At 39.4% G+C, this 21,869-nt stretch overlaps 2 protein-coding genes and 1 long non-coding RNA gene across 9 annotated transcripts in view; 1 reads left to right on the forward strand and 2 right to left on the reverse strand.

The window, feature by feature from the left end:
- Positions 1 to 292: 292 nt before the first annotated feature.
- On the reverse strand, positions 293 to 12,134 carry LOC108620360 (tRNA (34-2'-O)-methyltransferase regulator WDR6). Of its 5 annotated transcripts, none has more exons than XR_016270895.1 (4): positions 11,974 to 12,134; positions 11,183 to 11,914; positions 7,722 to 11,130; positions 293 to 7,661 (listed from the first exon to the last, which is right to left on the reverse strand). XR_016270895.1 is itself a non-coding variant. In XM_018017264.2 (4 exons), the coding sequence occupies exons 1-4, from the start codon at positions 12,041 to 12,043 to the stop codon at positions 8,980 to 8,982; spliced, it is 2,892 nt and encodes a 963-aa protein (XP_017872753.1). In that variant the 5' UTR covers positions 12,044 to 12,134; the 3' UTR covers positions 293 to 8,979. The 5 variants fall into 5 exon arrangements, 3 of the variants coding, with proteins under 3 accessions (XP_017872753.1, XP_017872752.1, XP_089329492.1); XR_016270894.1 differs by having other exon boundaries at positions 293 to 7,664; XM_018017264.2 differs by having other exon boundaries at positions 293 to 9,067; positions 9,129 to 11,130.
- Positions 12,135 to 16,613: 4,479 nt separating this feature from the next.
- LOC149268271 (uncharacterized) lies at positions 16,614 to 18,863 on the reverse strand. 2 transcript variants are annotated; one of them, XR_016271157.1, is made up of 3 exons: positions 18,100 to 18,745; positions 17,217 to 18,035; positions 16,614 to 17,126 (listed from the first exon to the last, which is right to left on the reverse strand). It is a non-coding gene; the product is annotated as an uncharacterized LOC149268271 (long non-coding RNA). The 2 variants fall into 2 exon arrangements; XR_016271156.1 differs by having other exon boundaries at positions 16,614 to 18,035; positions 18,100 to 18,863.
- Positions 18,864 to 21,535: 2,672 nt separating this feature from the next.
- The window catches only part of Stim (stromal interaction molecule), a 181,253-nt gene continuing 180,919 nt past the window's right edge, over positions 21,536 to 21,869 (forward strand). The window contains exon 1 of one of the 2 annotated variants that reach the window (XM_089474772.1): positions 21,536 to 21,679. The gene's annotated coding sequence lies outside the window, so the exon portion shown is untranslated. The other variant, XM_089474771.1, reaches the window with a different exon arrangement.

Below are 21,869 nucleotides of genomic sequence, written 5' to 3' on the forward strand. Positions count from 1 at the left end.
TGATGAAACAAAAATGATGCAGTACTATAATGATGGTCCTCCCAGGGTATGGCGCAAGCCATTAACGGCTCTTGAAAGCAAAAATATTATTCCCACTATTAAATTTGGCAAATTATCGGTGATGATATGGGGGTGTATATCAAGCAAGGGAGTCGGAGAAATTGCATTCATTGAAAGCACAATGAATGCAGAGCAGTACCTCCAAATTTTGAGAGCAAATTTGAGAGCAAGTGCGGCTAAATTCGGCTTTCTGAATGGCAACAAGCCAAATTTTAAATTTTATCAGGACAACGATCCGAAGCATAAAGAACTCACTGTTCGCACTTGGCTGCTGTACAACTGTGGCAAAGTGATTGACACACCCCCCCAGAGCCCTGACCTTAACCCGATTGAGCATGTGTGGGCATACTTGAAGAAGAAAGTTGGAAAAAGGAATCCTAAGAGCCGCACACAACTCAAATCAGCTATAATTGAGGAGTGGGAGAAAATCCCTCTTGATTTAATTAAAAACCTTATAGCTTCTATGAAAAAACGCCTTCAACATGTTTTAAATGCCCAGGGAGGCCACACAAAATATTAAAATTATGTTAATTAATCATATTTTAGCTTTAATTTTAAGTTAAGATTCATAGATTGTAAGTGTGCCAACACATTATTGACACTGTTATTTATGAGTATTCTTTGTTTTTGTTGATTTTTTTTTTTTACATATTGAATGTTATGCTTTCTATTTTTATATTTAAATTAATGAAATAATATTAAACATATTCCTATTTGAAAAAAATAATTTTTATGCATTATTGACTTAGATATTTGCATCCAAAGTCAACAAATTCAATTTTTTTTCAGTGTGCCAACTCATTCTTGACAGACTGTATATATATTCTTGATCAGGGCGACGAGCTGAGTCGATTTAGCTCTGTCCGTCTGTCTGTATGTTTGAACGCGTCGATCTCAGAAGATATAAGAGCTAGAGAAAATGAAATTTTCTTCCTAGGTCCGTGTATAGCACGCGCATATCGAATTTACCCCCACCCTTAATTCACCCCCTCACCATCACTTTTGTAAAAAGCGTATTTCAAATACTAGAGACTTGTGCTTAGACAATTACATGTATATCCATGTTATAATCATAATCTGAAAGTTTCATGAAAAAAGTACATCCTCAAGGAAAGTTATTGAACAATTAGGTTCCTATAGTAAGCCACCACTGGAGCCAATGCGCGTTTATGCGTGCGTGCGTATCTCTGTGTGTGTGCGTGTGTGTGTGTGTATGATGTGTGTGTATATGTGTGTGTATGCGTGTGTGTGCGTGTTGTGTGTTTTTTTATACTCATTCACGAAAGTGAATCAGTATATTGGTTTTGTGCAATGTCCGTCTTGCTGTCCGTCCGTCTGTCCGTCTGTCCGTCTGTCCGTCCGTCCGTCTGTCCGTCTGTCCGTATGAACGCAATCTATTTCGGCGCTATTGAAGCTAGAGACTTGAAATTTGGAACACATACTCGTGTATATCTCCGATTTATAAAGTGTTAAAATTTTCCCGATCCGCCCACTAGGGGCGTGGCAAATCGGAAAATGCATTTTCCGATATACCAGAAATCATGTTTGTTGAAGAGCTAGAAAGCTGAAACTTGGTATGTAGGTCCGCGTTGACCACCCAAGATCACGAGCTATGGCGGATATATCTACGCCCATTGGGGGCGTGGCAAATCGGATAAAACTGTATCTCCTAAAGTTGTAAACCTAGAATGCTGAAATTTCGCACGTCAGCTAATGGTATGATTCTATAAAGTCTGAAGATAAATTATAAGTCTACGCCCGTTGGGGGCGTGGCAAATCGGACCTGAAGATATAGTGATTTTTTAAATTCTCCTATATTTTGGACACTATTGATGGCAGAGACCTCAAATTTTGTATATATACTCGGACTGATCACCCAAGACCAAAAAGTTTTGTCGGATATATGTCCGCCCACAGGGGGCGTGGCAAACCGCAAAAGTTTATATCTCCTAAAGTATAATAGCTAGAAGCTTCAAATTTGGATAGTTGAGTTACTGGTAGCCTCCTCTATCGATTCCCCAAAAATAATTTTTACGCCTCTTTAGGGGCGTGGCATATCGAAAAATACCCTGTAATTTTCACATTTTTTTAGGGTAAGCATTCAAACTTTGCAGTTAGGGTAACGTTATCTCTTTCTAAAAACTGACCAAAAATGAGGTGTCTACGCCCAGTTGGGGCGTGGCAAATCGGAAAAACCTGTATATTCTACAGTATTAGAACGAAACTTAACTACTAAATTGTTGATGGGATGTGAATGAGTATTCCGCAGTCGGTAACGCCCGACTGCAACGTTCTTACTTGTTTTTTTTAATTTGTTTATTGACAATCTTATTATATTACAAGTTGCAAGTTGAGTGGTGGCTTGGATAGCGCGCGATGCTTGCGGGACGGCCGTAAAGCATTGCTTCGCAAGCACTATGCGCTACCTTAGCAGGGCACAGCTCGCCTTCTTATTCGCTCGACTCTGCTGAGCTCCATCATCACTGTGGCCGCGAAGGTGCTTGTTAGTTCCCAAGCTTCCTCCGATTCCAGCATGGCGTTGACTATGTTGTCCGCTCTGATGGAGTGGCCCAGTGTCTCTACCAGACGACGCCTCTCCTCCAGGAACCGCCAACATACGAAAAGGATGTGGCTGGCGTCTTCCACATGCCCTCGCCTGCACCAGGGGCACTCGTCAGTTTCCTCGTGACCAAAGCGCTTCAAATAGCTCCAAAAGCATCCATGGCCCGAGAGGATCTGCGAAAGGTAGAAGTTAACCTCGCCGTATTTGCGGTTAACCCATGGTTCGAGCTCCTGGATGAGCTTGTGCGTCCACCGCCCTTTAGCTGAGCTATTCCACTTCCTTTGCCATCGTGCAATGCTGTTCGCCCTGATAGAGCTGTGTCGCACAGGCGCGTGCGAGTTCCGCTCCACGGCTTCGGCGACCAGGTACTCCAGTGGCACCATTCCGGCTATGACAAGCGCTGCATCATCGGAGATAGTCTTGAAAGCGCAGCTGACTCTGATTGCGCTCAGTCTGTAGATCGCGCAAATATCCCGGCTGTAGCTCGGCGTTGCCATCGGTCTTGACCATATTGACGCAGCATAGAGGATGACAGAACTAATGACGCTCATTAGAAGAAGACGTCGTTGCTGTTTAGGTCCCCGCGTGTTAAGCATAATTCTTGAGAGAGCTCTACAAGAATCAGCTGCCTTTTTATGCACATATTCTAAGTGCTCGCGGAAAGTTAATCTTGTGTCTAACATGACGCCAAGATACTTAATCGCCCTCTTTGACGCGATGCTGACGCTCCTATCCTTATATTGGCAGTCTCCACGGATGACTTCCGTCTTGTGCGCCGCTAGCTCGAGCCCAGCTCCTGTCAACCAGCTTCGTATGCGATTGATACTTTCGCTGCACACCTGTATCTTTAAGCTCCTTGCCTATGGCAACGACAACCACATCATCAGCAAAGCCAATGGTGTGCGCACCTGCTGGTACTTCCAAGCGCAGTACGCCACCGTACATGATATTCCATAGGAGAGGCCCCAGCACTGAGCCTTAGAGTACTCCAGCTGACACTGTATGAGTTTGGGGACCCTCACTCGTGTTGTATACCAATGTTCTTCCTCTGAAGTAGCTCTTTATTATCTCTTTTAGTTATTTAGGGATACTTTATTGTGACAGCGCATTCAGTATCATATCCCAACTAGCTGTGTTAAAGGCGTTCTTAACATCCAGGGTCGCGATGATGCAGTATTGCTTCGTCCCGTGCCTCCATCTGGTGCCTTGGATGGCGGAAGTTGCCAGGCCAACAACTTTTTCTAGAGCATCTGTTGCTGACCGGGCCTTCCGGAATCCAAATTGGTGATAGACCTCCGGCGCTAGCAGTCTCCAGTCCAGAGCAGATCAATTTCTCAAACACCTTTCCTATGGTGTCTAAGAGGCAGATCTGTCTGTATGAAGATGGCTCGTCTGGTGGTTTGCCAGCCTTGGGTAGCAATACCAGGTTCTGGGTCTTCCATTTTGTAGGGAACATCTCTTGTATTAAGCATTGCCCAAATGGCCTTTTTCAACTGTCTTCTAGCTGCCTGGTAAGCTAATTGTTTTTCGAAAAACGTAGACCCTCCGCGAGCCCGTTGGTAGCTTCTTCTCGCCTGGATGCATGTGCGACGAATGTCACCTATTTGTGCATTCCACCAATACGTAGGCTCTTGTTGTCGCGTGAACTGCTTGCGGCGTAACATGTTGCTATTGCAGGCACTCTGTATTTGGGCTACCATTTGGCATGCTCTGGCCTCAGCATTACCAATTGTGCCCAGAGACTGAATGGGCTCTGAAAAGACCGCGGGGTCAAAAGTATCCAGCCGATACGACTCCCTCCACAAGGTTGACGCCCTGGCAGGTGGTTCACCTATTGTGAATAGAAGTGCCGTATGATCGCCGCCCGTATAGCTATCGCAGTGGCTCCATGTTGTTTCCCGAACGAGGGATGAAGTGACAAAAGTAATGTCAATTACAGATCCGTATCCAGCCCGACTGAAGGTGAACTTGTAGCCAGTGTTGAGCAGTGCAACATATAGTGTCGCGAAAATCTTCAGTAAGATACAGCCTCTGACATTTGTTGTGTGGCTACCCCATTCTAACGCCCATGAGTTAAAATCTCCTGCTATAATGGCCTTCCGACCCCTAGCATCCTCGGCAAGCTCGTCAAGCGCCGTTGTGAAATCACTGAGCTGCATGCTGGGGGCCAGGTAGCAGCTGTAGGGCCATGGGCTGCCGTATTGGCCACGTACGAGCCCATTAAATGACTTAACATTCGAAAGATCATTCGTTGTGTTGCCACATACCCATTAGCCATTAGCATCTGTTGCCCATGTCCTAGGGCAGCTGGTTCTACAGTGGTGAGGCTCACTGAGAAATGTTACGTCTATACATTTTTCCCTTATGGTCTGCTCTAGAAGATCTTGGGCAGCAAAACAATGATTTAAGTTAAGCTGAAGGAACCTTAACATTTCATTTTACGAGCTGCCTCGCGGTAGGATGGGCACTTGAAGCTGCCTGCTGAGTGGTCCGTCTGCTTTTCACCTTTCCGGATGCAGAGGCTACATTTTGGTGGCTTAGTGCATGCTTTTGCACTGTGACCCATCTCTCCACACCTGAGACAGGCGCCCTTTAGGTCACAGTCGCTGCCGCAGTTTGCTGCCATATGACCGTAATCAAGGCACTTGAAACATCGTTTAGGCTGATCCACGGCGCGGACACGGCATACAAACCATCCAATTTTGATTTTGGACAGCTCGAGCAGAGTTTTGGCTTTCCCAATTGGGAGAACAACTGTAGCTCTTTGCTGTCCACCAAAAGCCGGTCGAAGCGACTTCGCTGGTTTGTCTAACGACCGGCCTTGTTTGAAGTTTCAGCTGTAGCCCGTAGAGCCATTGGTTCTCTTAGGTTCGCTGCACTTCCATTGGGCCTCGGATTTTTTGAGGGAGTTTACCTCTATTCGCATCTCCCCTCGACTGCTTGGGAGTATTGCTACCTACTGAAGCACTAATGCTCGCTGCCTTAACATTCTCGCCTACTTTTTTGAGTGGCGTGGTCTGCACCTCACAGTTTTTAACCGATCGGTTACAGAACGCTTCGGCCGTCTTGTGAAGATTGACCAACCTAGCCAACTCCTCTCTCATTAGGGCGTTAATATACCGCTAACCCCCAAAGAAGGCAGTCAAGCCCTCTAGAGTAACTCCTATTTGGGCAAACGGTTCTTTTAGTGAGTTGGGTGCCTGGCACTCAGCCACTCGGGACTTAAAAGTCGACGGCTACGGCAGCGCCTTCTGTTGTTGCTGCGGTGATCGGTGCAGCGAGGAACGACGCGCGAAAGCTTGCAGCTCGTCTTCCATCCTGGCATCCATTTTTTGCTCCGACTACAACGACGTGAAGCCTGTAGTGGGCAATGGCTACTAATATAATTTGAGTTTACAGACCGCAGTATCTTAAACTCAGCTTAACTACAACAATAGCCCGAAAGTATGCAAGACTGCATGTGTGTGCATGCATGCGTGTGTGTGTGTGCGTGCGTGTTTCTTGTGTAAGCTGAAAGACGCGAAAAATTATTGAAATAGCTATTACTCCAAGGGTACAGGGGATCTCGTAGTTGGGCAGTCTCGACTAGAGCTTTCTTACTTGTTTTATATGAATAAAAAATGAATGCTTTGCAATTGCACAATTCTACGTTTTAATTTTTCAAAAATGAGCAGATAAAATTTTTATTTCACGTTGGGTCAGATAAGCTGTGAGCCACTGTATGGCACGCACGCATTAACAGGCCTGTGCTGCAGTGTCGGCTTACTATGGGAATTTAATTGTTTGCTAGCTTTTCTTGTGGATGTACTTTGTTCATGAAACTTTCTGAACGAATACACTTGACTATGATGGTGTTTAGTTTCGTATTGATCTTTATTCTTCTGAGCCTGGGTATATACCCAGATTCATACATATTTTCAACCCTTAAATCTTGTGCGTATATCAGAGCTCGCAAATGAGAGTTGATCGCTTTTTCGTATATGCAGACACAATCTCGCTCTGATCGGCACTCTGTTTGTTTAGGATCGGTTTCGGTCAGACGCATTGCAATGACTCATTCGTGCGACGCTCTCAAATAACAGTCGCGTAAAGACTAATACGATTTTCGCCCACACAAAGACTCTTAGCAAAAGACTGTTTGACTAAAAAACTCAACAAAAATGATCTTTGCCTACGTGTGCATGAAAATACAAGCATACATACATAAAAGAACACAACAAACGCGTGTGATTAACCATACATACGCATAAGAACGTTTGCTTCATTTAACTCAGGCAAACGATCAGTGACTGACTTGAGCGAAACGAAAACAGATATAACAGTATCGCTCAGAGCGTGAGCAGACCTAAGCCAGTCAGTTTCTGTCTGAGTCTTTTTGATTGTGTCAGTGAAAGACACTTATTTGCATACAACGAAAAAGTGTCAACAGTTATTTGCGAGCTATGGTGTCTATTGCTGAGTGTGTAAGGTCAGCATTGGGCAATTACATATTCTTATCTTATCGCTGAGTTTGTAAGACTCCGCGTGAGTCTATTAGTTATTCTTATCCTATCTGGACTTGCAAGGGTTAGTGTTCATTTGTCTATTTATAGAGTCCGTACACTGACCTTTATCTTTTCCTAGCGCACTACCTGCTAGTCGTTGAGTGCCTCGGAGGCATGGAAATATTTCCATTGGTCAAACTTCAAATTGGATATCTGTTTATGTATCTTCAGCGATACTTAACGTCGATGTTGAAGTTGTAGCAGAAAGTCGATTCTCGTCCGTATCTTCTATGTGCTCCGGATACTTTATTGAGCTCTTGTCTGCACTTATATTTGGATTTATTGTTGCCCTTCACCTTGTTCTATAGTTTTAGTGATATTTACTACCACGTGGAGGCTTGCCGGCGGGCTGAAATCCCACTTTTTGAACACTATTGCATCCAAAGCAGCCTGATATGCTGTCATCTCATCAGCTGTGACGTTGTCATTGTTATTGGAGGGGCTCACGAGCTTGCAGATCCTGCCTTTATAATTATCCTTCAGCTGTTTTATGTCTACTGGAAAATAACGTTTGTAGCGTTTTCATAAACAGTTCCACGCTGCATTGTAGTTACCTATTCCAATTAAGAAATGGGTGGTAACTCGTTGAGATACATTTTCAGGTAGATCAAATTTGTCTTGACGCTGATATCCTGCCTGTTGTGTATTAAACTGGATCACCGCTCGAAGAACGTTGGCCACGTCCTGGGACTTCCATAAAAGTATGGAAGTGTCGATCTCGGTTGTTTCGGAGAGTCTTCTTTTATGTATTGCAAGTCCTCTAATTTCCTGTAAAGTTTATTTAACAGTTCCTCGAGGCTGCATTGCAGTTCTTCTATTTCATTGCTGCAGGACTTTTTTCCATCGGAAAGATAACCTCTCGCTGTAGGATAGAATATCTTCCTGGATGTTGTGCTCCACGATGGCACACTTTTGCCACTTCCTTTCTTAATCCTAAGAGATTTTTTATCCACAAGTTTTACCAACTCTTCCATTGGGCTCGAGCCACCAAATGGAAACATGTCTTGCTTTGATGTTTCCGGTCTCGTTTCCCATAAAGTTGTTCTGTGTTTATGGCGTGGTCGGAAACTTCGACTTTCATGAACTCTTTGTACGTCCTGATTTCTGCGATTAGTCCATGGTTGACGACACCCATAAATAATTAAAGAGAAGTCTCTAGTATTTGAAAAACGCCTTTTACAAATGTAGGGGTGAGGTGGTGGACTTAGGTGGACTAAATATATTGGAGATATAATTAAATAGCTTATTTTCAATAATGTTTTTAATCGATACAAAAAATAACGGGAGGAGTTATTGATTTTTGGATATAAACTCGATATGCGCGCTATATTTACGGAGATTTTAAACAAATTCAAGTTCCTAGCTCTTATCTTCTGAAATCGACGGACAAGTCCAAATCGACTCAACTCGTCGACCTGATATATATATATTTTTTTGGCAGTATTGATGCTATAGATGTATATACTCGGGCCCGAGGGCGTGGCAAACCGTAAAACGTTATATCTCCTACAGTTTATGAGCTAGAAGCTTCAAATAGCGTCAGTGGGATGAAACTAGTTCGCGTAAGACTTAACGGATTACAGAGGAAATGTTAGTTCCTCTGAGGTGTTTCTCTTGATAAAGAGGATTATAGGATCGCATCCTTGATAGCATAAAATTATTGTATTTTTTTTTTTATTTATTTATAAAAACATATGCGGAACACATTAAACAACATAGTACTAATCCTAAGGAGTCAAATTAACGCACATGCATATTAGTGGGCTTGATAAAACATTAAAAGCATCTAATTCTTTTCGAGAGAGATTACTTCTAGTCCACATCCGTATATAAATAAACACTGATTTGTTTTAAGAATTCCTTTGATATCGGATAAGCATGTAAAGCCAATACGGGTGTGCTGTAAAGTGTTTAAGTTTAGCTTATAAATTTGTTTATCCATGCTACATGTATATGCATACAATTCTGTTTTTTGACAAGCGTCCTGTAATGAATGTAGGGACATAGCAGTTATTTGAGCATTGTGTATCGGCGAGATTTCTGCGCTTTTTAAAATACTCAAGTTAGTTGTTTCAATTATGGTGTGTTTTATCACTTCATCGTCTCCTCCAGTTAATATGTGTATATATGAACCATCATAAAGCGTTTCAAAAACATTGATACTGGCAGCATGTAGCTGTTGTTCAAATCTTTTTATATGAAGTCTTTTGTCAAAACCGTAAAGCATTCCATTAGTGGTTGTGGTAAGTAATAAATTATGATTATTTAAAGTCTGCATCTGTATCGGACATCGTTTAATATCAATCTCGAAATCTAAGAAAAGCTGTAATGGGTTTTCTAGTTCCCATTGAAGCAAACGGATTTTTCCGTCAGAACTGGCAACGTAAAGAGAAAATTTCCCGCACTTTGAGTTTTGTAAAACACTAATTGTCATTAGTCGAGCATCAAGTGAGGCGTTATTGCCGTCACTGTTTAATCGTACTGTGTGCGAGCACAGTTCACTTACGACTGGTCCATTTGGGTCAAGTTTATTAATACATAATTGCGCCCGCCCTCCAACTGAGAAGATCAGCCAATAGATACCATCATTTTCAGGATTAACAGGATATAATACTAGATGTCGTACGCTTGAAATGTGCGTATGTAATTCAGCACACAGATGAAATGATTGACCAGTGATTCGACTTATTTTTATAATATTGTCGTCACCAGCTGATACAATATATGTCTGAGAATAATTTTTATGCTCAACAATTTGTATAATATTACAACTTCTTATATGCCATTTATTTCGCAAAATCTGACAAAAGGCTCCAGACCATTTATTGTAAAGCTGTTCACGGTGATGAAATACATGTTTTTGCTTAATATATATTATGTCAAGTACTTCATTGTTTAACTTATAATCCCAACAGCGATGACCTCCCCCGCATTGAAATTGTAAAATCACGCCATTTTCATGGGACCATACCACAAAATGATTATCATTGAATCCAATCAGTACATCTACTGTTGGTATTGCTTCTATCCAAGTTAACGGTACCGTCTGACGTTGTAAAATTGTTAATCTGTATTCAGTTAGACTTAAAGACATAACTTTTAAAGTGGATTCATGCGCAGCACTTATTATGTATGCAAATTTGTCATCAATCCTTAACAGTTTTAGGACAATAGATCCCATGTTGCCATGCAAGTCTTTAAGCACATGTTTTATTTGTAATTGTGGTGAGCTTTCTCGTGCGACAATCATAACTTTTCCATTACGGCAACTCATTAATAAACAATTTGAGTTAACAAGTATTGCAGATGTAATCCAAGATTTACGACAAGTGCTGATCTTTATATTACTATCAACTTCCATATTATTTCCTTTCAGTAAAAGGCAGTTTCCATATTCATCAGATATTAAATAGAGGTCTTTGCTAAGAAAATGAAATGATTGAATAAGACCTTCAAGCTTTATTCCATCATATATTAGTTCAATATACCCTGTATCCACGTTATAGTTTAAAAGTGTGATACGTTTATAGCCACAAGTAGCAATTAATCCGTCGCACGCAGCTAAAACTGTGCACTTATATGAAGGAAAGATGGAAACTGGTTCCCAAATTTGTCTTTTTTGCAAATTCATAAGTCGCATGTAGAATAGGTGATTTTTATTGCTTAGGGCAATGATGGTGCTGTCAGTAAGATATTTAATTTTTACCAAATATTCATTAGATAATCCCATATGCATTAGTTGCTCTGAATGGTCTTGATTTGGACTTAATATGTTTTTTAGATTATATGCATATATATTTCCAGTTGAACCAGTGCTATATAGGTTTGCAGAAACATGATCAAAAGCAAGGCGCCATACTGGTGCTCCAAACTGCTGACGTCGTTTAAATAACATTTCACCTGTTTGACTCCAAACACATATATTAGAGTCCTCACCACCGCTTATAACAAAAATTTGGCCATCTATAAAATACAATGATTAATTTAATGCAGCTATTTTATAAAGTCTACTTACCGTACTTTGCTATTATAGCACAAATTACACGTGCAGTATGTCCAAAGCAACTGAATGAGGGTTTTACAGACGATGCATCAAATTTTATACCTGGATTAGTTACTAGTTTCCAAAACTTTAAAGAACGGTCATCGGAGGTAGTTACCAATAACTGAGCTGCTAAATTGAAGTCAATAGAAAGCACAACACCATTATGCGCCTTAAGACGCATAAGAAGTGGATATATGATGGAACGTGTACTAATATTAAAATTAACAGGAGAATGTGGCTGCCAAATGAGTATTTCTCCAAATCCATTTCCACTTATTATAATAAGCTTGGTATAGCTGTTACCATATAAACTTGTGCTATATAACATAGAATAATCAGTACACCTCGCTAGCTCTAAAATACTACATTCTCCAAATTGCAAATTACTCGTATTATCATATTGTAAACGCAAAAGCGAACTATGAGCCATATGTAAAGCAAATTGACAGCCTTCTTCGTTCTTTATAAAAATAGCTGCATTGATCCAGTCCTTTGTCTCACCTTCATAAATTAATATAAAGATATCTTTCTGACTTAGATCATATTTATAAAGAGAAAACTCATTTTCGGCGTAAAGTAATAGCAGCCCTGTAAGCTCACATTTTCGGTTACATACAGAGCCGTGTATTTTTTTATAATGCATTTTATTTGTTACGCGTATCACCGACCTATTTCTAAGGAAGAACGCTTGACTGCCAATAGCTAAAAATAAAAACAGGTAACTACATGTATAAAAGCTACTTTTAATTATTATAACAAACCAGTAAATAGCGAGTTATTCGAAATATTCAATAACAATGCATCCGTAAATAAAATCTGTTTTTCACACATCTTTGGATTTGAAAAGGTTTTTATATGAAAATGGCTTTATTTTAATACAGCTGTCACTAGTGATGTAAAAAATCATCGATGTATCGAGCATCGATGAAAACATTATTACCAATTTTTAACGATGTTTTCTCTGACACCGATGTTGAACGATGCATCGATGTTTTGCAAAACATCATTATCTGCGAATGCAGTTAGCCCCATTTGAAAGCAACCTTTTTATACCCTGAACCCATTTTCAATGGGAAATCAGGCTATAATGGTTTTGTATAAAGTACAAAAAGTATATATATTCTTAATCAGGACGACGAGCTAAGTCGATTTGGCCCTGTTCATCTGTCTGTCCGTCCGTCCGTATGTATGAACGCGTCGATCTTAGAAGATATAAGAGCTAGAGACTTGAAATTTTTTTCCTAGGTCCGTTTATAGCATGCGCATATCGAGCTTTGCTTTAAATATTTTGTTATCGATTAAAAACATTATCGAAAACTAGTAATAAATTTGTATCTCCTACACCTTTAACGCTAGAGCACTGACCAGAGAACACATAGACTAGACATGTAGAACAAACTTTTTCAACACCGAAAAAATGCGCTGAACGGACCGGACAACTTCGTATTTGGTCGGCTCGGTCTTCTGAGGCTCAAGCAGTGAAAATAAGGCAAGACAAAATCAGTGTGCTGCGACTGCTGCCGCGAAATGCACGCATTACAAAGTAAAGCACGGCTATGCGCTCTTTTTCCCTTACTCACTCTCTCCCTCTCTTTATGCTCTCTCTCTCTCTCTCTCTATATGGTCTCTCAAATAGCAGCAGCGCACAGAAATTGAATATTGTTCGCGACGATCCCAGCTCTTTCCTCTTGAGTGAAGGGTATACCGAAATCATAAAAGCATTTGTCACGCTCATGCAAACAAAATGTAAGCCTTTCGATGGTTATTCGTGGGAAGGGTATGAAAGCGTTGATACGCATAAACAATATTATTTCGCGATGGGCAAGTACACACACACTTGTAGTCCCTTGCTACATGTATGAGCATTTGTGACCTGCGTGCGTTACTCTTGCTGCTTGTAGCAATTTTAAAGCCCAGCATTTGCATTTGGTCGGTCTTACGGACTGTCATAACCACTTTAAACAGATGTACTATGTATGAACATACATACATATGTATATAAGTACATTTATATATTATTATTGCTAATCATGTTTATAAATGTGTTTATATCCGTAAATAATTATATATAATTAAAATTATTTTATACACATTTTCAACCGAAAAAATTATCGTAAAACACTACTAACTTTATTAAATGCTTTGCAATATATGAAATACACATGTCATATTATACTCAAGCTTTACTCATTATTGTCAAAAATTTCTAATTAAGTCATAATGACCCATTTGATAGTCACCCTACGATTCAAATCATACAAAATTTACAAACTACTAAATCCAGAGACAATTAGCTTGCCATCCCATACAAGCATACACATACACAAATGTATGTATGCATGTGCTCACTTCACAAGGCAGACCAACGGCAAATTTTGGGCTGATGATAGACGAAAATACTGAGAAAGAATTGAGTTTCGCGACGCACGCACACAAAAGCACATACACGTAGCAAGGATGTAAATGTGTGTGTGCATGCTCGTTGCGAAAATGTATTCTTTCTGTGTAGAACAGGCTGTGGAAATTGTAAAGCCCAAAATTTGCCGTTGGTCTGCCTTGTGAAGTGAGCACATGCATACATACATTTGTGTATGTGTATGCTTGTATGGGATGGCAAGCTAATTGTCTCTGGATTTAGAAGTTTGTAAATTTTGTATGATTTGAATCGTAGGGTGACTATCAAATGGGCCATTATGACTTAATTAGAAATTTTTGACAATAATAAGTAAAGCTTGAGTATAATATGACATGTGTATTTCATATATTGCAAAGCATTTAATAAAGTTAGTAGTGTTTTACGATAATTTTTTCGGTTAAAAATGTGTATAAAATAATTTTAATTATATATAATTATTTACGGATATAAACACATTTATAAACATGATTAGCAATAATAATATATAAATCAGAGCTTGCAAATGAGAGTTGAGCGTTTTTTCGTTTATTCTCTTTCTCGCATCATACCCAAAAAAAAATTGTGTAGACACGTCTCTCTCTGAGCGTCACTCTCTTTTTTCTTTAGCATCTGTTTCGCTCAGACGCAATGCGATCACTCATTCGTGAGACGCTCTCACATGAGTGTCGCGTAAAACTAACACGATTTTCCCTCACACAAAGCTTCTCAGCAAAAAACACTTTGACTCACAAACTCAGCAGAAAATGTTTTTGCCTTCGTGTGCATGTAAATACACGCATACATACATACAAAAAGAACGCAGCAATCGCGCGTGATTACCCATACAAACGCAACTTACCGTTACTTCTTTAACTCAAGCAAACGATCAGTGTTTGACTTGAGGAAACGAAAACAGAAACAACTATCTCCCTCAGAGCGCGAGAGAGCTAAGCCAGACGCGACAAAAACACTTTCTGTCTGAGTTTTTTTGACTGTGTCACTGAAAGACACTTTTTTGCAGACAACGAAAAAGTGTTAACAGTTTTTTGCAAGCTATGATATAAATGTACTTATATACATATGTATGTATGTTCATACATAGTACATCTGTTTAAAGTGGTTATGACAGTCCGTAAGACCGACCAAATGCAAATGCTGGGCTTTAAAATTGCTACAAGCAGCAAGAGTAACGCACGCAGGTCACAAATGCTCATACATGTAGCAAGGGACTACAAGTGTGTGTGTACTTGCCCATCGCGAAATAATATTGTTTATGCGTATCAACGCTTTCATACCCTTCCCACGAATAACCATCGAAAGGCTTACATTTTGTTTGCATGAGCGTGACAAATGCTTTTATGATTTCGGTATACCCTTCACTCAAGAGGAAAGAGCTGGGATCGTCGCGAACAATATTCAATTTCTGTGCGCTGCTGCTATTTGAGAGACCATATATAGAGAGAGAGAGAGAGCATAAAGAGAGGGAGAGAGTGAGTAAGGGAAAAAGAGCGCATAGCCGTGCTTTACTTTGTAATGCGTGCATTTCGCGGCAGCAGTCGCAGCACACTGATTTTGTCTTGCCTTATTTTCACTGCTTGAGTCAGAAGACCGAGCCGACCAAATACGAAGTTGTCCGGTCCGTTCAGCGCATTTTTTCGGTGTTGAAAAAGTTTGTTCTACATGTCTAGTCTATGTGTTCTCTGGTCAGTGGCTAGAGTCTCCAAATTTTAAATGTATACTTATATCACTGACCAGAGAACACATAGACTAGACATGTAGTACAAAGTTTTTCAACACCGAAAAATCTGTCTCCTAGGGCCTATCAATTTCGAATTTGCTCGGCTCTTCACTTTTAGGTTGGGGCTACGAAAATATACGAAAGCACAATCATGCGCTCGCTATGCTCAATGTTTCCCTTGCTCTCTCTCGAGGCTCTCTGCTCTCTCGAATGTGTATATGTATGTATCAGAGCTTGCAAATGAGAGTTGAGCGTTTTTTCGTTTATTCTCTTTCTCGCATCATACTCAAAAAAAATTGTGTAGACACGTCTCTCTCTGAGCGTCACTCTCTTTTTTCTTTAGCATCTGTTTCGCTCAGACGCAATGCGATGACTCATTCGTGTGACGCTCTCACATGAGTGTCGCGTAAAACTAACACGATTTTCTCTCACACAAAGCCTCTCAGCAAGAAACACTTTGACTAACAAACTCAGCAGATAAAGTTTTTGCCTTCGTGTGCATGTAAATACACGCATACATACATACAAAAAGAACGCAGCAATCGCGCGTGATTACCCATACAAACGCAACTTACCGTTACTTCATTTAACTCAAGCAAACGATCAGTGTTTGACTTCAGGAAACGAAAACAGAAACAACTGTCTCCCTCAGAGCGCGAGAGAGCTAAGCCAGACGCGACAAAAACAGTTTCTGTCTGAGTTTTTTTGACTGTGTCAGTGAAAGACACTTTTTTGCAGACAACGCAAAAGTGTTAACAGTTTTTTGCGAGCTATGGTATGTATGCATGTGAGCACAAGCAGCAGCTCACAAAAATTGAAATTTCTTCGCAGCGAGAACCCATGCCTCCCCTTATGTGCGAAGAGTATACCGAACTTTTCAAACCGTTTGTCATGCGTTTTCCTTATTATTTGTGGGAAGGGTATGAAAGCGTTGGTGCGCATAATGAAAATGTTTTCATGCACACATACACTGTCCCTTGCTACATGTACTATGAGCATTTGTATGCCTGTGTGTGAAGCTCTGGCTGCCTGTAGCAATTTTGAAGCCCAGCATTTGCATTTGTCGATCTTGTGAAGTGCTCACATACATATGTATGTATGTATGTATGTATATACATTTGATTGTGTGTACGCATGGGAGGCGCTGCTCACAATTATGGGATATAACTTGTAGAAGCACTTGTATGCCCGTGTGCCTTTACATGTGCGTGTGTGTATGCATGGGAGATGAATATTGGCGTGTGCCTCCCTCAACTTAGAATGGTGTGAACGATTTTGGGTTTTATTTGAAGAGGCGCGCTTACATTTAAGTAGCTGATTTTATTTCAATGATCGTGGGCTTGCCTATCTGTGTGTGTGTGTGTGTTTGTGTATGTATGTATGTATGTGTGTGTGTGTGTGTGTGTGTGTGTTTTTTGTTTTTTTTTTTTTATATTCATTTATTGACAAAATAATATAACAAATTGTAAGTTGCGTGGTGGCTAGGATAGCGCGCGGTGCTTGGACGGCCGTAAAGCATTGCTTCGCAAGCACTATGCGCTACCTTAGCCTGGGACAGCTCGTCTTCTCAGTCGCTCGACTCTGCGGAGCTCCATCATCACCGTGGCCGCGAAGGTGCTTGTTAGTTCCCAAGCTTCCTCCGATTCCAGCATGGCGTTGACTATGTTGTCCGCTCTGATGGAGCCGCCCATTGCCTCTTCCAGATGACGCCTCTCCTCCAGGATCCGTCCACATTCGAAAAGAATGTGGTTGGTTGTGTGTGTGTGTGTTTCTTGTGTAAGCTGAAAGACGCGAAAAATTATTGAAATATCTATTGCTCCAAGGGCTCAGGGGATCTCGTAGTCGAGCAGTCTCGACTAGAGCTTTCTTACTTGTTATATATTCTAATGTAGAAATTCCGCAACCTGAAGAAAACGCCCTATACATTTACAAAATCGCTTATGGGTTAGTAATGTGCGTACATTACAAAACAATATACCTGCAACCCATTTTCCCACTATATAAAATGGCTTACTTCTTAATGCAATGTAATTGGAGATATAATTGAATACTAATTGAAAGATAGAAACGCTTGAGTAATGTAGTATTTTTTTTTTTAATTTTTAAAAATTATTATTTATTATTTCTTAATATCTATAAATCATAGCTCGCAAATAACTGTTAACACTTTTTCGTTGTCTGCAAAAAAGTGTCTTTCAGTGACACAGTCAAAAAAACTCAGACAGAAACTGTTTTTGTCGCGTCTGGCTTAGCTCTCTCGCGCTCTGAGGGAGATAGTTGTTTCTGTTTTCGTTTCCTCAAGTCAAACACTGATCTTTTGCTTGAGTTAAATGAAGTAACGGTAAGTTGCGTTTGTATGGGTAATCACGCGCGATTGCTGCGTTCTTTTTGTATGCGCTCAGACAGAGACGTGTCTGCACAATTTTTTTTTGGTTATGATGCGAGAAAGAGAATAAACGAAAAAACGCTCAACTCTCATTTGCAAGCTCTGCTATAAATAAATGTATAGTCTATGTCTTATTACTATTTTATTATATCTATATACATCTAAATCTTAAGTTATGTCTTATTATCTAGTTTGTCCTTATTATCGAACTTCTGCTTTGCCAGTCGACCTTTCTGAACCCGAAAGCAGTTTCTTATTGTACTTATATAGGTCTTCTTAGTGGACCCTTTGGTTTTTATAGCATCTGTAAATTAATCATTATTAATTTTTTTGTCATTAAAAATACATGTAAGATGATTTATACATACCAGATACTTCCCTTTAAATTTGCGTCCGCACGGCTCAACAATATCAGAAAAGTGACGCGCCGCGGCGGGTAAAACGAAAACAGAAATTATCACACATATGCATTTTTGCACTTGTATTTACACTCATTAACACTACACACACAAAAGGAATAGGCATAGACAATTTTGTACATTACAAATGCCCTGAAAAAAAATGTTCATAGGTAATGCATTACTTTTTTCTCGTATGCAATGCATTATTTCAACAGACCTCATTCAGGTCGTCGCCACTGGGTATGCTCAATTTTTGTTCTTGCTCTCTCGCTCTCTCTGCTCTCTCAAATATGTACATATATGTATGTATGCATCAGTGTTGCCAAATCAGTTTTTTTCCCGTCAAATCCGGCTTTTTTGAAAAGCCGATCGCGGAAAAAATTCCAAAACAGCGGGCAGCGGGAATTCTGGATTTTTTGAAGAATAATTTGCTTTATTTCCGCTTTTATTTTATTTATTGAAGAAATTTTCGTATTTTGTATGGATAATTCGTATGAAGAATTAAGTTTTCTTCATTGTAGTTAAATTAAAACCAAATAGTTCAGTAATTCAATTTTCAATGAACGAACCAAGCGGTAATAATATGGAGCTAACTAAACTAGGATATGATTTATATTTAATTCAAAACAACTTATTGTGAACAACAATATCGAACTTTTTGATTCGATGTAAATGAAACGAAAAGACTAAAAAATGTATGCAACTCATTTTGTACAAGAATTTATGTGTTTAAAGTTGCCGACAAATTTTCAAAAAGTGAAAAATGTTGATTCCTTTTCATGCATATATATTTTTGGAGAACATTGATAGTATTGAACCCCAACACCCAATTCAGTAGGAAACTACTCAAGACGCTACAAAGTTTTGAGTTGAGAAACGTGCTAGGATTTAGGAACCTGGCCACTTTTCCATTGCCTTCTTTGTCAATGCCCAAGTGGGTAACATTTTTCGTCAGATCAATACTGTGATGCTTAACTCTATTTCAAACATCAGGTAAAACATATATATTATAAAACTTCACAGATACGGCTTGCGGGGGTTGAAGAAATTATGCCATGATTATAAGTTGTTAAAAATATATTTAAATATCAATCAAATCAAAGCAAAAACCATCAGCCTTTTTTCCGATTTTTTTACAAAATTTCTGCTTTTTTTAAAAGTATCTTCCCACTAAAAACAGCTTTTTTTGCTCAACAAAAATTGGCAACACTGGCAACTTCTTTGACTCTTAAATCACGTTTCGCAATATATTTTCGTTCAAAATACCTGTAGCATATTCTAGCCCTTTCCAGTTGAAATTATTATGTAAATTGCATGGTATAATCCACTTGCTTAAATAAAATTCTTTAGACGGAAACGCAAAAAAGCTAACGGGAAAATGAATTGAACTTTTTCTATAACTCGCACTACACGTTTCAATTATGCATTTCCCGCCAATTCTTCATGGAGATTTCTTGACACCTACGGTTGATTTTTTTATAGCAGTTGTTTCAGCCATAGTTAAAAAAAAAAAAAACAAGTAAGAAAGCTCTAGTCGGGACTACTCGACTACGAGATCCCCTGAACCCTTGGAGTAATAGATATTTCAATAATTTTTCGCGTCTCTCAGCTTACACAAGAAACACGCACACACACACACACACACACACACACACACACACACACACACACACACACACACACACACACACACACACACGCACGCACACACAGGCGTACATACACACACATACACACACACACATACACAAACAATTACATACATATACACACACAAGCATAAACACGCATGGGCGGCAGTGAGCGCTTACTATGAGGACTTAATTGCTTTTTGTGAACGTACGATCTTCATGAAACTTTCAGATTATGATTATAACATGGATATGCATGTAATTGCCAAAGCACAAGTCTCTAGTATTTGAAATACGCTTTTTACAAAAGTGATGGTGAGGGGGTGAATTTAATGAATTTATAAATTGCATATAAGCATACGTTAAAAATTTGTAGACTCGAGCAATAAAGGTGTAGAAGATATAATTTTATAACTGGTTTTCGATAAGTTTTTTTTATCGATAAAAAATATCGGGATGAGTTATCGATTTTTAATGATAAACTTGATATGCGCGCTGTAATTACGGACATTAAAAAAAAATGCGTTTGTCAGGCTCATTCAAACAAAATGTAGCGTTTCGATGGATATTCGTGGGATGGGTATGAAAGCGTTGATACGCATAAAGAATATGAATTCGCGACGGGCAAGCACACACACACTTGCAGTCTCTGGAAACATGTGTCACTATTTGTGGCCTGTGAAAATTGTAAAGCCGCAAATTGGTCGTTGGTCGGTCTTACAGACTGTCATATCCACTTTATACAGATGTACATATGTACATACATATGTATATTATTATACAAATTCATGTTTATAAATGCATATATCGATAAAATACAGTAATTATATATAATTAAAATTAGTTTGAAAACATTTTCAACCGAAGAGATGATCGTAGATATTAATAAGTTTGTTAAATGCTATGGTAACATTAAGGGGACATAGACATGTCATACTAACTCAAGATGTACTCATTATTGCCAAAATTACTGATGTAAGTCATGAAGGCTCATTTGACAGTCACTCTACAATTAAAACCATGCAAAATTGACAAACTAGTAAATCGCCAGACAATTGTCATCCCATCTCATACATACATACACATACATACATATGTATACAAATGTATGTGATTACTCAAAGGCCAATCAACGGTATATTTTGGGAATTACAATTTGCTCAGGCAGCAAGAGTTACGCACACAGGCCACAAATGCTCATAGCACTTATAGCAAGAGAGAGTGTGTGCGTGCACGCTCGTCGCGAAACCATTTTCATTATGAGCACCAACGCTTTCATACCCTTCCCACAAATAATAACGAAATCGCAAATATTTTGTAGGAGCTTGGCAAACGGTTTGAAAAGTTCGGTATACTCTTCACACAGAAGGGAAGGCATGGGTTCTCGCTGCGACGAAATTTCAATTTTCGTGAGCTGCTGCTTGTGCTCACAATGTGAGCCTCACATGCATACATACATATACACATTCGAGAGAGCAGAGAGCATTGTGAGATAGAGAGCAAGGGAAACATTGAGCATAGAGGGATCTTTTGTTCAACATTTGACCATCTCGGTCGAGCGCATGAAGCGAAATGATTGTGCGTTCGTATATTTTCGTAGCTCGAACCTAACAGTAAGGAGCCGAGCGAATCCAAAGCTGTCTGGGGTGTTAAAGCCTCAGAAAAAGCGTGCAAAAAGCATTCCACTATGTGTTTTCTGGTTAGTGTCTCTGGTCAGTCGTAGTACCTAATGCACATTTTTTCGGTGGTGAAAAAGTTTGTTCTACATGTCTCATATATGTGTTCTTTGGTCAGTGGTGTTATTGTTCGTTAGTTAAATAGTGACGCTATCTTGCTTATATTTGGTTACTCGGTTACTTCAATTTTTTTTTAATCGAAAATCATCATTGATTTGCAATTATTATACGTATCTATATGTATGTAAATTAATTTTTTGCAACGTTTTTATTTGATTTATATTTTGTAATTGATATAATACATTTTTACAAATCAAATTTTTTTTCTGGATGCACTCTAAGATAAAATTTTAGTTGTCTGTATATATATTTAAAGTTCGTATACTTAATGTTTGCTTAATCTCATAATTGTGAGTACTTAAAAAAACTT

This window comes from Drosophila arizonae, chromosome X (genome assembly GCF_054131065.1).
Source record: "Drosophila arizonae isolate 15081-1271.41 chromosome X, UAZ_ARI_1.0, whole genome shotgun sequence".
NCBI lineage: Eukaryota > Metazoa > Arthropoda > Insecta > Diptera > Drosophilidae > Drosophila > Drosophila arizonae.